At 36.7% G+C, this 17233-nt stretch overlaps 1 protein-coding gene across 1 annotated transcript in view; it reads left to right on the forward strand.

Moving 5' to 3' along the window:
* The window catches only part of LOC127959818 (carboxyl-terminal PDZ ligand of neuronal nitric oxide synthase protein), a gene marked incomplete at its 5' end in the record, with an annotated part of 40335 nt that extends 25205 nt beyond the window's left edge, over window positions 1-15130 (forward strand). The window contains 2 exon segments of the mRNA XM_052559204.1: window positions 8192-8483; window positions 10877-15130. Coding sequence (XP_052415164.1) covers window positions 8192-8483; window positions 10877-11438 — 854 coding nt within the window.
* Between the last annotated feature and the right edge of the window lie 2103 nt (window positions 15131-17233).

Consider the following 17233-nt stretch of genomic DNA (forward strand, 5'->3'; position numbering starts at 1 on the left):
CTTCTGAATGATTGATAGAATTGTTTTTAACAGATTGAAAAATATTGTAAAGCCATAATATTTCATATCCTTGCATGTGGACAGGGACTGATAGAAAAAAACACAAAAAAGACAAATATAGAAAAATTCATTCACAGTAGGCAGATCACATGTTCACCAGCATCTTCTCTCCTATTGGTAGCTGCCACATCGCATAAATACTCATTTGCATAAAGTTAAACTCTGTTGCATCCCTGGACACTCCAACTTTCTAATGCCACCATTGGCTTTGACGTCGGAAACCGCTGTATGTGTTAACACTCTTTAAGAGTCTACAGACAATTGCTGGTTATTCACAAACAAGTATTTGTTTTAAACTGCAAGGTATACAAGTGAAAAAAAAGAAAAAATTTTATACATGAGCCTGTGATGTTGTATCTATGACATCAGTTGTACAAGTCGCGGGTTTGTTCCTGGGCGGTATTAGGCATGTTTGCACTGATATGCTCTGCCACTTAGATCACCTTTCATCAGAAGTGCTCAGAAGGAAGACAATTACGCAGCTACATCTGTTTTAGCATGCACGACAGAACAGACTCTTAATTGAATGACTGTGGACTGAGGACGCTAAGCTAATTATACCCTAAGGGTAACGAGGCGTCTAAACCGGTCAGATCTTTACCAACAGGAACCCCAATTAGAGTGTCAGAGTTTTCACAACCCACGTCCCTTATTCATTATTTTCATACTCAGAAGAGCTTGTCGTGTCTGACTGCTTCACAAATTAACTTTTGTACACGTTTTGCTTTCTTGTGTTTAGTTTTTCTGTGCTTCTAAAAAGTGCTATTTCGTTGTCTTACCTGTATCTCTCTGATAAACTGCTGACTCTTTAACCTCTCTGTTTATATTTTCCAGTTTTTCCCCCTCTCGCTCTCTCTGTTTCTCTCTGTGTGTCATTTAAAGAGGCAGACAAGTGCACACAATTAGACTGGTAATAATAGAGTGGTGAGCAATTCTTCCCACACATAAAGCACATTGAAAGCACTTTCTGTTGTTGGTTTAGTCTTAAATGTCTGTATTTTCCTCCATTTATGCACTAATATCTTTTCTTCTTTCTTTCCACCAAGAAAACTAAATTTAAGAATTTTTCTTCTTTAAATTTCCTTTAGGCTTGTAACAATCTTCTCACAGATTCTTCGCTACGTCTATAATGAGGGTCCTGATCAATCTGATCAGTCCTTATCTGGAGGCCAAGACCCTGCTGTGAGCTGGGGTCTAAATTGTCATTGTCATATTTTTTATTTTTTTAATAAGAAAAGTAATTTGCTTAGAACCGCCCTGGCAAATGCATGGCAATGGCATGAAAACCAGGCAAAACACTAGTACTTTGGCAGTGAATTTATTTTCATATGATACTGATGCCCGTGGAAGCATCATTGATCTTGTCCTTGAATCCTGGCCACCGTTAGTTTTCGAGAAATAAATAATTCAATAATTATTCCACAGAAAACAGCCTTTGGTGTCACGAATAATAAACCTCGAATTGCCCCTCCTGAAGGTAACTGCAAGTTTTCAAAGTATATGACTCATTTTAAAGCCATTTTAATTGAGTTGTGTAATTTTCAAGAGATTTGCAATGACACTGTTAGACTGTGTTCATTCATTGTGAGAGTCATTCTCAATGAATGTTGGGTAACATGCATTGTGCTGAATTAACAGATCAAGGAGTTATTTGAACTAGCTTTTTAAAGTGCCTACACAATCTGGCATTTATTTAGCAGTGCACACTAGTTAAGTTACACATATATCTATCATGAATACATTTGATTGACTTTCCTACTTAAACTGTAGTTCAGGTGTTCTGCAATTCCAAGAATCGCTGGCAGGCGAATGGAAACGCTTCAGACGCCATATGCACGCACAGCTTTTTCAAGAAATAGAAATAACCACTAAAACGTGTATGCGCTCACTAAACCAGCAAGTGCAGAGAACACCATCTGAATCGCTGTGTAATTTAAAGGATGTTCTGGAGCGTCCCGGTCTCATCTTTGCTCGCTCAGGGAAATGAGCGGCTGTCGGATTGATCCTTCTCCCTGCGGCGTAATTGAAATTGCATAATAATATCACATCTCATTTTAGTACAGCTCCCGCTTCTGAGAGAAGCTTTTGGAAACTCGGATGCCTCTGAATTAGAGGCTCATGCCCGTGCCCACCTGCTTGCTCTGAAGGCTTTTGAGAACATTCTCCTGAATTTCTCCTGAAGTTGCCACGGTACTTTAGTTTGAAGTGTTGAGCTCCAACTATTGTAGAGACCATAAACCTTTATTTACAGTGGCCCAGTATATTGTGCACAACACAATGGAAAAAAGCCACAACCCATGAAATTAGCACAACACAACTGGAACAAACCCCCACACAACAGAAATAAGCCATAACACAACGAAATTAGCACAATGCAACAGAAATAAGCCACAACACAGTGAAATTAGCGCAACACGACAAAATTAGCACAACACAATGGAAACAAGCTCCAACACAAATGCAAACTATGACAACACAATGGAAACAAGCCACAACACAATGAAATTAGCACAAAGTAACGTAAACAAGCCACTACACAAAGAAATTAGCGCAACACGAGAAACAAGCTGCAACACAAATGCAAACATCACAACACAACGGAAAACAAGCCGCAATGCAATGAAATTAGCACAACACAACAAACAAGCTGAAACACAACAAAATTAGCACAACACAACAAACAAGCGGTAACACAATGGAAACAAGCCGCAAACCAATGGAATTAGCTCAACACAACTGAAATCAGCACAGCACAACAAAATTAGTCCTGTGCATTGTGTTGTGATTTTGTGTGCGTGCGTGCGTGTGAGTGTTGTGCACTACTGGGCCACCATATTTATTCTATTTCCGGTCAGGATTACAAAATTTGACATTACTATCTACAGGGATGCCCAAGGAGATCTAGGGCACTTCGCTGTACTTGGGTGGAAAAAATCCTTCATGTTAAAAAGTGAACTCCAATATAATTCAATTGATTTCGACTCCTTTATGTCCCACAAGGGTGACACATCAGCTATATTCGTAGAATGCACCGTTACGAGCCGTTAGTCCAATCGGGTTCAAATGAATTCTTCAAAGACACATGACCGTCAATCAAGTAAAAAAGCTGTCATTATCTGGCATCACCTTCTACTTTCTCCATATTCCTGTATTTCATCAGTGCTTAACTTGCAGATAGTTGCATTGCATGCATGTTACTGCTTGACATTGATGTGTCGGAACCTTTGATTAATTATTGATCTGAGATTTGAAGTCGAATGAAAATGGGGGCATTGTCTCCTGTTATGTTCACGGTTATTTTTTCTCTCCAGTAGCAGAACATTGCCATAATAACATTTCAAAAGTAGATGTGGAGGTGTTTTGTGCTGCTGTTTGGTCTCACCTTAATTGTAAGACTGTTCTGACATTTTTTGAGATTTATGGTCTTTCAAAATCCTTTTCTTAACAATGCATTTTCCAAAGTGCTTCTGTAGTTTTCAGCATGCTGCTTAACATACAAATAGCTATTGACCAGAAAAGTTTCCATGCCATCTACGGTTTTGGGTGGGGTTGTTTTTGTTGCTCTTTTGGGGATTTTTATTCATTTACTTCCTTTCTACCCTTATATGTGCTACAGTATATCTACAGTACCAAGGAGACTAGTCAGCCAGCAGTGCTGTTCAACAGAGATAAAGCTAATGGATAGTCCTAACAGTGCAGGTTACTTGTGAAGTTCTCTGCCCTTTTCATTTAGGAGTCCTGAAATTGATGCTTATATTCTGGGCCGCTGTGACAGTGCCACTATGGTGCTCCACCTAATTTGTGTTAATGATTGAGTTTATAATAGGGAGTCAGTTAGTGCAAATGCATTTTGAGTTAGTCCACCTTGACCCTCTCATCATGATTTATCCAGGGTTCCAGAACTCTATTTTCCCATCCCCCTGCCCTTGTATTTAAAGATTCATGCTAGAAAGGGTGTTCAAATGAAATATTGATGTTTGACCCATCTTCTGCTGACCTGAACATCTAGGTCATCTAACTTGGAGATAATGGGTTAAATTGCTTTATTTATTCATTGTTATTCTCCAGTTTGTCCATGTAGAGGTAGTAGGCTTTTGACCTATCTTCATCAATTCATTTTTGATTCTTATTATATGATGGAGCGCATCATTACATACAAAAATAATCATACCTAAAAGTGACCAGGTTTTATATGGTTTATAAATATAGAAATATGTCTTCATATATTTCCATTTATTTATACATCAAATAGGATGTCTTTTCTAAGACATTAAAAATATAAAACTAAATATTTAGAAATATTTGAGATGTATATTTATTTATATATACATTTCTGAAATTATGATTTGTATATATTTGAATTTTATATTTTTATATAATTTTATATTATATTATATAACACTAAAATAATTAATCAGTAAAAAATTTAAATGCATGCTATTATAATTTCTAAAACAATTATATTTTCGAAGATTTTATATAAACGCTAAAATATTTAATAATAAAAAAAAAATGTAAGTGCATGTTGTAAAATGATTTTTAATGTCTTCATGCACTAAACTCAAACAGCTGGAAATGTCATGGAAATTCTTGGTCAAAAAGAGCCGCAGCCCTGTACCATGTGGCCCCGTGGATGTGTGTGCTGGACAGCGTTTGGTCCAGAGGTTTCCTGCTGGGACACATCAGGAGCTCATAAACCAGCCCAGAATAGCAGCGTGTCAGATGCCCTCCTAACATTAGCTACTGTGGCAGAGTCTCAGTGAGGTATTTTAAACTGCAGCCTAGAGCTACACAATAATGGCCAGCCCTGTGGAGAAGGATCAAAACCAATGATCACTGTGTCACGCTCAAAATTGCAAGCTGATGATTTGCTATATATCCTCCTTTCGGTCTTCCTCACTCAAAATTTTGTCTCACTAAACCATACTTGAGATTTTCAGCATAAAGACTGGTCCTGTTTCCATGTATTCTGACTGAAAACTACCCTCTTGGACAGGATGAGGTTAAATAACATATAACCCAACCAACCACTCTTTGTTTTAGTTGCATTTTTGGGACAGATAAATCTGAAATGGATTATACTGAAATGGAATAATAGACTGTACAAAAATACTCTTTAGGAGTTCAAGAGCATATTGCTGAAACCCTATTGTAAAGTTAGAATGCCCAAGGATCAGCATTCTCCAGCTAAAGCAGACCGGGACACCAAACCATTAGTCGATGAGACTTGAAAATTGGAGGGACAATAGGACTCTTGCCGTCTAAAACATTACCAAGGCTCAACCCAATCAGCCTGATAAGGGCGCTACAGTGATCAAAAGTATGACATTTCTCATAACTAAACAGGCTCAAGTTTGTTGGAATATTTGGCTAATGACCCACAAAACCCATAGATCATGAAATGTTGGGTATTTTGAACTTTTTAAAAGCCAGCTTTTTGTGAGCTAATCCTAGTTTTTTGCCCAATTGGAATGCCTATAACTCTTGAATGGAAAGAGATGTATAGGAGGGTAAAAGCCAGGGTAACACTAATTTTACATACAGAACTCAGTGAAAATGACATGAATATGACAGTGGGCAAATGCATAAAGCACAGCATAATTTGAAATCACGAGGTGAAAGTTTAAAACGTTAAATTAACATGGACTGACCATCACGCAGAGAACACGCAATCATGCTGGATACACATGCATACTTCACAAGATCTCACAGCTGGATTCGACCAAGTTTGCAAGGTTTGTGAAATTAAATGTCCATTAGCCATTCAAAGATTTGTTTAAATGATATAAATGCGTATTTGCTTAATGCTGATGGCAAACTCAAACGTTTTTTAATGTTTGCCTTTCTATTACTAATAATGTAAAAGCAACCATTATAAAACTTGTAGTATCTGATTATTAGACTGGCTTTTATCCATGTTAGACAGAACCGTTAACAACGAAGCCAACAAGAGAGAGAATGTGAGCTGTGCGCACTCAGGCACTGCCATTCCAGTAACGAATACATCTGACAAGCAGAAAAACGTATCGGCTGATAACGATATTTGGAAAATTCCAAACATCGGCCGATATATCAGGAGATATATCGGTCAACCACTAGTAAAAATCATGCTGTTACTCTCAAAATTGTGTGTGTGTGTGTGTGTGTGTGTGTGTTTGTGTGTGATATGCATCAGGCGGTCAGTGAAGGAAATGTGGGTGGGCTGTGGGTGGCCTGTCTGAGGCTGATACTTCTCACAAACATAGCTGAACTAGTCTGGGTATTGTATCATTAGCAGATGAAATATCATGTCAGTCAGTGAAGTGCTTCGTAGCATGGGCATCAATTATTTCATTCAGACGTCAGATGGCCCTATTGGTGTGCTACCACTGATAAATATATGCAATGATACAATCACAAAAAAACACAGATGAGTATGTTCTTTTCTCCTGCTCATTTCTCTCTAGTCCTTAATATACAGAAGCAGCATGTTGTGCTAGTTTCAGCTTCATAGCCGAATTAATTCAGTGTGATGACTCGCATTTTGAAGATCAATCCTGTGAATGATTTTAGCTGGTCTTGTTACCCAGTGGCATATCTGGAAAAGAAAAGCAGACCCGTCGCAAATGGTAAGTTGTGGGGTTTTTTGTTGTCATTTTCTTCCCCTGATTACCATGACAACAACATGCTGTTTTTGGCACACAAATTTCCCTCATTCATCTGTTTGCCTTGCCTGCAGAGCCAAGACATTGTCAGCATCAAAATAACTTCTCTTTGTCAAATATTTGTGTGGAAAAGCCTCTCTAGTCTCGTATGTGGCCCGGGCTTGTTGTCGCTGAGAGACTGTCAGAAGCTAATGAAAATTCGTACTCTTCCATGAGCAAGTGTTGAAACTGTTTGAGTTTAACAAGCTGAAAATAAATATGCCACATCAAATGCCTTCAAGCGTTTCTTAAAATCACATTTGGTTAGAGCCAGACTAATATACAGCTTTTATTGTGAACCGATTTGAATGGCCTAAATTGAAGCTGAAGTTGAAGTGTCAGGGCTGCCTTTGTTGGCAAATTGCAAATATTTCCATCTTTGTCATTGTCAGTCTCCCTATCTTCAGTCACCTTTTAAAAGGTAAAAGCTTGGTGTTATTTATTTTATTTTTTAACATTTGTGACGTCCATTGGCCTATGAATACTATTCTAGTTGCATGTATGAGCATTAATATACTGTATTGTTGGCTGTAAACAATAAATGATGTTCTCTTTGCACTCAAATGCCAACCATGAAATAATGGTTCTGAGGTAAGAAACATGAATTCTTGTGACCTGACAAATGCTGTTTTTAATTTCATTTTATATTGATGGCCATTTTCTGCCAATGTTGGTGTCATTGTTTGGGTTTTTGTTGTTGTTGTTGTTGTTGTTGTTTTGTTAGTTTTTTGCATGAACTTGTCTATTGTTCAACTTCTTTTCTTTCTTTTTTTTATTAAAATGAGTATCCAGTTGTCATGTATTTCAGATGGTTGTGATGCTTAAACCCACTTGTAGCATTTAGAATGATTATTATGACTTTATTGGTTGCACTTTACAATGAGGTTCCATTTGTTTACTATATCTAATGCATTAATTAACATTAAGCAATGTATTTGTTACAGTATTCATTTTTGTTAACATTAGTTAATAAAAGATACACTTGTTCTTTGTTACTCCATGTTAGCTTAAATCTATTCACAGATAAAACTTTTCATTTTAAAAATGAATGAATAAATGTTGGAATCAACATTAAGATTAATAAATGCTTTAGAAGTATTTTTCATTGTTAGTTTGTTAACTAATGGAAGCTTATTGTAAAGTGTTACCAATGTATTTTTATTTAAAAAGTTAATCAGCTATCAGCCAAAAGATGAAAATGCATCCCTACATTTAATCTTACAGATCTGAGAAAACATAAAGCATAAAAAAAAAATGAGTCAGTTGAACATATTGGTTAAATGAAAACTCTTCAGTTTTCAGTTTGAAACAATCATGTATTTAAGTCTGTACAAAAGCTTCTGAAGTCTCAGCTCACCTTTAAATGTTAATGTGATGTGTATGTTTTCATTAAAAGTTCCCCAGTGCCTCCCTTTGTCTGAAAACCGTTTTGTTATTTTGTTTCTTAGTGGACCAAAGCATGTTTGAGAACTGCAACGCTGCGGAGCAGCCGAAGCTGAGCTTTCGTCTGGCCAGCAGCAGCACCTCCACAGACACATCTGCAGGATCAAAGACAGGAGGCAGCCAGCACCTAAAAAACGCCCTGAACTTGGGCAAAGCCATGGGAGCCAAGGTAAACGACCTGCTCCGCCGAAAAGATCCCAGCAGCCTCGGAGACATCGGGGTCACAGAGGTGAATAAGAACGTGGAGCCAGTGTGGTCCAGCCTGGCTGAGATGGGCCACAGTACAGCAAGAAACAGGTAAAGATTTCATCCTCACAGCTGCAAACACCAGTGACCTCAATACGGTCACTATATTCAATTTACTTCAAGCTTAGAATAAAATTGCTAGGAAGTTGTCAGCCGTGGTACTTGCTCTTGGCATTTAAGGCCCGTAGTGCCTCTTCAGAGAAGGATTCGGGATTGGACTGTGTCATGTCCCAATCCGATACCCTCTTCACTGTCCTGTCTAATAAATGTCAAAAAACAAGGAAGATATTCCAACACCATATTCCTCTAAACGTGGGCTGATCTGGTTCTAGTACACTTTCACTAATGCTGAAGGAATGCATTTCATCCAAAGAAACAAAATGTATCATTGTAATTTAAAAGAATTGTTTTCTATTTAAATATATGTAATATTTATATTTTATTTATTTCTGTATAGCTCTTTACATGATCCTTCTGGAAGTGTTTTTTGGGTTAATGAAATGAATACTTTTTTTCAGCAAGGATGCATAAATTGATCAAAAGTGACTAAAAATATTTGTTACTTTGTTATAAGATTTCTATTGCAAATTATTCAACAAAGAATACCATAAAAGTATCAGTTTCCACAAAACTATTAAGCAGCACAACGGTTTTCAACATTAATTAATTTTGCAGAAAATTCAGCTTTGCCATCACAGGAAATATTTAAATAGAAAACGTTTTTTTTCCTGTTATAATGTTATTTTTCAGTTATAATCTTTTGTAGAATAATGTAGAAAATTTTAATGTTTTTAATGCCATTGTATTTTTGATCAAACAAAGGCTGACTTGCTGAGCATGAGATACTTTCTTTTTAAAACAAAACCTTTATTATTACAAGATACATCATGGTATTTGTTGATCAATTCATTCAGCCCTTTACAGACTGTCATTCATCATGGCAGATGGCCATGGTTCATATTTCTCTATGGCAGTTCATATCTCTTTCAGCAGTGAATGTGAAAACAGGACAAATGTGCTCTATTATATGTGAACTCCATGCATTACAGCAGAGATCTGACTGACATCTCTTTGAGGGGGGGGGGGTGCATCTGCCATCATTATCAGCAGACTTCAAGAGAATGTACTGTACATGTGTCTGTTTGTGTGAGTCCATGTGCATGTGTTGCATCAGGCAAACTCTGACTCAAGGGCTTTGCCTTAATTGGCTGGATTCTTACCAGTTGTGTAACATCTAGTATATGCATTCTTTTTTATTATAGCTGCTCATAAATTGTATAGGATACAAGAGATTGAACCTTTGTTCATAATTATAAAGCTTGCTGAGACAGTCATTGAAAGACTTACTACTTACAAACGTTAGGTAGTGAACTTGTTACCCAGTCTTCACGATTTGTGGAAAAGCACCCAAAATTCAGGGGCCTGATGAGGAGAGATTTTTTTTTAATAATATTAGACTTTATGGCTTTTATCAACATTCTTACCTTCACAAGACCAAGTGCAAATTCCACGGTCATAAAATGATAAATGATGCATTTACAAGAAACCAACTTCTTATCATTTCCAGTAAGGCTATTATTGCACAGATACAGTGTGTGGCATTACTGAGGGAACTGGGTTGTCATCTTGGGATATTTATGGAAAGTTCACTACAGGAATGTGTCACTAAAGGACTGTGGACTTGAGACAGCAATGATATCATTTAATTTACTATTGTCCACTGACCTTTTTCAATATGTTTTAACATATTTATTTTACACTTCTGCTCAACATTTTGTTTTTTTAAAAGAAGTCTCTTATTTTCACTGAGGCTGTATTTATTTGATCGAAAATACAGTAAAAACTGTAATATTTTTACCATTTTAAAATAGCTTTTAATACAGAGTTCTGGCATGAAACTCTAGATGGCGCAGTCCAATAGGTCTAACTCTGACCTAATGACATCATTATCACATGGTACAGCTGATTGGTTTTCTCCTATAGCAGTAGCCAATGAGCTCGCATTCTAAGCGCACTTTCATCAATCCAAAGTTCAATCAAATTTCTTTTAACTTTCCTCCATTGGAAACACGGCGAAGCTGTCCAGCTGTTTTTTTTTAAATCTTTTTTTTATCCTGCCCAAAAATGGTCCTCTGCATTCAACCGAAAGCCCGTTCTGCTGTTTACTTTCCCCCTTTCCCTCTAGGCTCAATCGGTGCATTAAAATGTACCTTTAATAAGATTAATTCAAATGAAGTGTGATCTTGTATTACAGAGGGAAATATCTGGAATATCAGAACGAGTTGCTGGTAGTCTTTGAAATCTTTACTTTTTAAAAGTATCATTTCGGGTCACCGTGTTAGAGAATAAAGAAATTCAGGCCACATATTTGCTCTGATCTTTTGTGGTCCATTCTTATCTTGCATGATCACTTTGTGTCTTTGCTTTTTCTTTCTCTCACACAGTCATATCTCCCTGGATTCCTTCCCTCGGCTAGATCCCCCACCTCCCACCGGCAAAAAGCGTCTCCCACGAGCCCTGAAGACCACCCAGGACATGATGATATCCTCTGACCCCGTGGTAGCCTCCCCAGAATCCTCCTTCGTCTCCTCACCTGATAAGATCCCCAAAGATAAAGCTGAGCTTCAGCCTGAATCAAGGCCTGAAGAGTCCAGCCTTGAGAAACCTTCAGAACCCGGCAACCGTGTCGAGAGCCAGATGGAGAAGGCGACGGGTTTAGAACTGAAAAACGAGCCCACAGCTGTGGTGACGGATCAGAAAGATTCGGAGGGGGTTGATCAGTCACAGCTGCTGCTCTCGGTTCCAGATCTCATTCACAAAGACAATCTGGACCCAAAGAAACTGGCCAGCTCAGAAACTAGAATGGCTTCCACCCCGTGTCCAGGGAAAGGGGGCTGCCGCATCAGCGTCACTGAGGGGGAATTGTTGGGGAATGGCACAGCGGATTACCGGACCCTCAGCTTGGAGAACGAAGAATCCCACCCTGACCTGCTTTCATTTGAATAACAGGCTCGAGACCCTTAAGATCATTTATTCTTTCATTTAAACTGCTTTCATTCTACATTTCATAGTTTGCCTTTAAGTACCACTGACTGTACTTAGTTATTTCGTAGATATAATTATTCAAAAATTCGCTATTGTTTTCTGTTTAATCGTAGCACCATAATCAATTTAAAAGATTGTATTTTAAAGTATTTGTGGACCTGTATTCAAAAAACCATGATGAATCAATTAACAAAAAACCAAAGTGTATACTACACTGCAACAAAGAGTTTTGAATTAGTATTTCTTGGCTTTTTTCCAGTCAAATATTCCAGTAGAACTTCCAGATAAATGTACTTGAAGCAACACTACTGCATAAGATATTAAGACTTGTTCTCATATCATAAATATTAGTGAATTTTGTATTTCTTACTGCATTGGAAGATTGTTTCGCTTGTTTTAACTAGATAAAAGACTAATAATGATACAAAAGATTTCAAATTCATAAAAATGCTGTTCTTATGAACTTCAAATCCACGAATCCTGAAACAAATGTATTCAGAATCAGCATATTAGAATGATTTCTGAAGGATCATGAAAAATCAGCTTTGCCATCCTAGGAATAAATTACAGATTGAAATATATTAAAATAGAAAAGAGTTATTTCAAATTGTAACGACATTTCACAATATTGCAGTTTTTTACTGTATTAGATCAAGTAAATGCAACATCGGTGAGCATAAGAGGCTTCTTTAAAAGAAAATGTAAGAACATCTTACAGACCCCAAATTTATATTATTGAAAACAATTCTTTATGTAGTTTTAAATTGTATATGTACTGTACATGTATTTTGTTTGAAGGAGTTTTAGACTATTTTACTGGAAAATTAGACAAAAATACTCGTCAAGAACAGAAGTTTTGCAGCGTTACTGTTATACCTCCAATGCTGTCTTTGCAGTTTCTTAAGTGGGCAGCATTGCATGTCTTATGTATGTTTTTTTGTTGTTGTTGTTGGTTTCATATCAATTTTTCATCAGTGGCTAGCTGACCACATTTCTGAGCTTGTGCTCAGTGTAATATTTAGTGGCAGTATGAGCAGACGCACATGAATATAAAGCCTTATGCACCTAACGGCAGCAGTATGTGCTGCTTCCATGCTGTTTTTGACACCATGTGACCTCTAGATCAACTCTCCCAGTCTCATGGAGAAAGTCTAGGATCCTACCTTTTTAGCAGTGTCATAGTAATAATAGCCAAGGTGATGATGGCTCGAAGAATGTCAGTAATGAGGCTCAGTCAACATGAAGGTATGCAGAAGGGTTCTGAAATTCCCTGGAATGCTATAATTCAACACTAATCTCGATTCTCGTCCTCTTGTTTGTGTAGACAGCCTGACTCCCATGACATTCTCTCAGGTCTGTTCTTTATCCCACACAGTGGCTCCTCTGGAGAGATTTTGGACTATTCCGATGCTAACAATGCAGCTATTTACGCTCCTGAGATGGTCAGAGATATACTGTAATTCTGCATATGTAAAGTTGTACTGACATGTTGATGGTCAAGTCAAAGCTGGGATGAAATTGCTGATATGCATTAATGAAAGATGGCTTAAAGGTTTTGAGTTGTCTAGATGTATTGGCAATGTAGCATTAATTAATATATGTGAGCTTTCGTACCAAGGTTTGGTTACACTACCTTTGTGATACCAATTGTGCAATGATGCATAATAATTCATAATAGTGTAAACACTACAATGAGAGCAGAGAGTAAAGCAAATTCATGCAGATACGTTTGCAGTTGATGAATTAATATGGACCACTGATACTGTTACTGGGCCGTCAGATATGAAGTGTTTTATGAAATGCCTGTGTACATGGGCTGGTGAGACTACAGCTGAATGAATGAATGAATGAATGAAAGAAAAGCATATTTATCTTATTGTTTTAGACACTGTTTAGAGTTCAGAAGATTCTTGGAGGGGACTTAAAGGAATAGTAGACCTAAAAATGAAAATCGGATGAAATTCCACTCACCCTCAGGCCATTCAAGATTTAAAGGAGTTTCATCAGAACAGTCCAAAGAGCTGATTAAAAACAAGAAAATATTTGTTCAGAAGTGCTTTATTAAACCGTGCTTGATCTGTGCATATTTCTCCTCTGAGTCAGACCGGTTGACTTTTTTTAATGGAGCAAGCAATAATATATGGATAGAGGACTCTGTCAGGTGGGATCCTCTATTAGAGTATTTTAGCCAAAAGAAACCGTTTGAAGTTAGTTTTTGAACTATAGTTGTGTGGATTATTAATGTTTTTATCAGCTGTTTGGACTCTTCTTCAGACGGCACCCATTCACTGCAGAGCAAATGATGTAATGCTGAATTTCTTTCAATCTGTTTCAATATAGAAACATACTCCTCTTCATCTTAGATGACCTGGGGGTGAGTACTTTTTCAGCACATTTTCATTTTTGGGTGAACGATTCCGTTAACATGACTGGAATGTTATTATTATTTTATTTCTGTGATTCATGTATATTAATTTCGATCAAAGTGGTCCCATCATTGTCACAGTTAGTTTGAATGAAGAAAAAAGAATGTTGAAGGAGAAACGCATGTATATGAAGGTTTTATGAGTGCACTGAAATGTATTTTGAGAAGCTAGGTATATTAAAGTGATTTCCCATTAAGCTAAATGTCTATTAATGATGAAGTTTGGGTCTGGGTGCCTTTATTTTCAGTAAATGGATTTTATGCAACTTCGTTTCATTCAAGGCAGTTTATAAAGCAGAATTTACAGGTTCTGCGCCAGTGGAATTAAACAGGCTGCTTTATGACATAACAACAGTAAAGTAGGTCTTGCTGAGTTATACATGAGATTGAACCTGCAGGTTTTGGTTTACCAGAACTGATTCCTAACCATGAGGTTACCATCACCCCAAAGATTCATGCATGGACACTTCATAGCATTTTCTGATCACCACAATATCATGTGATTTTAAAGCTGCTCTATTCGTTGTACTACTTTTTATTAGCTGCAAAGTTAACAGTTATGACCTACCTTTTGATTTTTTGGATCTGATTAGTCTACTACTTTACAAGCAATGCACCTTTTTATTTTCAAACACCTAAATGTTTCGTTTCATTCATGAATCCAAAAGCCTCAAAATATGATATATTGAGAATTAAGTTAAGACCGTATTCTGGTGCTCTACACAGTTTTATCTTCAATTCAGCCTTTGCTGAACTCAGTAAATGAGTTAGAAGTAAATTCTGAAAAGTGAATTGGGGCAGTGGGTGTGATCTTCATCCTCTATCACATTTCAGTGTTTATTGTAGTCATATCCTTTTTTACAGTTTCCTAAAATATAACTTTGTGTCCTATTTATCACTGCCAGCCAGACATTTTGTTTAGACTACTTTAAGCACAAGGGTAGCTTTTAATCCGAAGAAAAGATTTTGTCATATGGGTAGAATAATGGATGACAATGGAATACTGAAATGAGTTTTGGAGTTAAATTCTGTCAGTCAGTATAATATATGGGGTGTGGAATTGAACTCATGATCATTGTTACATCAGCCCACTTTGCTCGGAACATTTCTCACCTGTTCCTGTGCAATTCAATCTGTTTTTCATTGCAATTGTGACTGGTGTTTTACATCCAAATGTACTTGTGATTCAGTACATTATTGAAATAAATTTTGATAAAGGCAAAAGCCATTCTGTTGCATTTGATTCATTTGGACTACATTGTCTACTGTTCAATATTTTTTGAGATTTTATAGTATGTATATACAAGATATTTTTGTAGTGTATTTATATATAGTAAATTACATTTTTAAATATATTAAAACCGAAAACAGTTTTTTAAATTGTATATTTCACAATATTACTGATTTCACTGTTTAAAATCAAATAAATATAGCCTTTTTCATACTGGTACTTGCTCATATTTTTATATAAAAAGTCATTTTGGATAAAATCTCACTACAAAGGATTGCTGGTGTTAAGAGTTAATGAGACTTTTTTTAGACTGGACGGATCTGCTGCAACAAGAAGTCTTGGGGAAGTGAGAGATACTCTAATTTAGTGCTGATTTCCTGCAGGACATGAAGAATGCATTGTCAGAATTAATTTGTTGTCCTTGTATATCTCTCTGCAAGGTTTGAACTATTTGTCTCATTTTTTTTTTCATCTCTTTTTCACTCCTTTATTTACCCTTGAATATTTAACCTTGTGTAAGGTTCCAATGTTTATGAGTTAGACTTATATAATTGAATACTATTGTTAAAGATTGTGTTAAATAATACTGAAATCTTTAGTCACTTGTTTCACTTTTCTCATTTAAATATTAAGGTGGTTGAGGCATTAGGAAATAATTATTAGCTGCACGTTAAAATAAAGGTTCCTATAAACGATGACTTTTTGTTGTTGTTCTCACGCACATTTTATTCGGTGGGAAAGTGTTTTGTATTTGGATGTTGTTATTGTGCTGTAAAATACACAAACGAGAGCTGGAACTTCAAGTCTCCCAGTATAGTCACTCAGCAGGGTCCCAGGAGATGAGAAAGGGAGCGGAAATCCCACAGTTGCCATATTGGCTAAAAGAGCCAATTTTGCAAGGTGAGAGAAACTTTCCAACGGCAAGATTCATTTTGAGAACAATACAGATGAGGAGCTACTACGTCACCCACCTGGAGCTTCTGGCAGTTCTGCAGGCATTGTTCCACTTCAAGTGCTTCCTGTTGCACACAGACAACATATTTTTGTCAATACAGAGAGCAGACTCTATTTGATGTGATATGGTGATGAACCACATTAATTTTATATGTAGCTTACAACTTACAGGTCAGCAGCAGTAAAAACTGCAAGCGCAGGAGGTTGGTCTGAAAAAGTGAAAAAAGAACAATTCTAAAACGATGCTCTGCAGTCTGTATGCTAATGTGATCATTTTGAATTTACATGACAATGAATATCCGAATAACAGAGGCTCATGTAGCCAACTAACTGCAATAAATGGATTATTTATTCTTAATGGTGTTGAATATTAATTCAAAAATAAATCTTTGAACCACAATCGTTTATACAGCTGAATGCATACATGCATGAATAAATCAGTGAATCAATGAATATAGTTAACAAAGGACATTGCATTTGTGCCTCGTCTTCTGTCATGTATTGTTTTATATTTAAGATGTTAATGAACCGTGGTGGTATTTGTGGACTGGCACTAACCTGGTTTATAGATTCTACTTGACAGATTTCTAATATCTTGTTTGTGCACATCTGAGCTAACAATGGCAAAATACAGTGTGCCATCTTTGTTGTTCTTTCTGGGTGATATTATTAGCAAGCATGGCATTAGCATTTGAAGGCCTCTTTTGTCTCTCATTCACAACGGCGTTTTTCGACCTCATAAATATACGTTTCAAATATCTCTATTCAAGATGCAGAAAAGCTCAAGACTTGATTATTGTAATGCACTTTTGGCTGGATGCCCCAGCGTTTCCATAAATAAGCTGTGGCTTGTCGGAAATGCAGCAGCAGCGATCAACCAAATCCAGAAAATATGATCATATCAGTCCAATATTCACACACAGACTCTTAGTTTAGTCTAAACTGAACACTTATGTATTTAGTCAGTTAAATTCCTATAGTCTGTTTTTAATCTGCTGGACTCACTGCCTAGAAGCTATTGTTTCTTCCACTATTACTTTTAAACATTCTTTCCTTGTTAGAAGTATTAAAGCATAGATTTAGAGGTCGTGAATTAGAGGCTAATGTAAAACAGACATAGATAGTGGCTCCTCTTTTAGCCCAAAG

The sequence above is a fragment of the Carassius gibelio genome, chromosome B6 (genome assembly GCF_023724105.1).
Source record: "Carassius gibelio isolate Cgi1373 ecotype wild population from Czech Republic chromosome B6, carGib1.2-hapl.c, whole genome shotgun sequence".
Lineage (NCBI taxonomy): Eukaryota > Metazoa > Chordata > Actinopteri > Cypriniformes > Cyprinidae > Carassius > Carassius gibelio.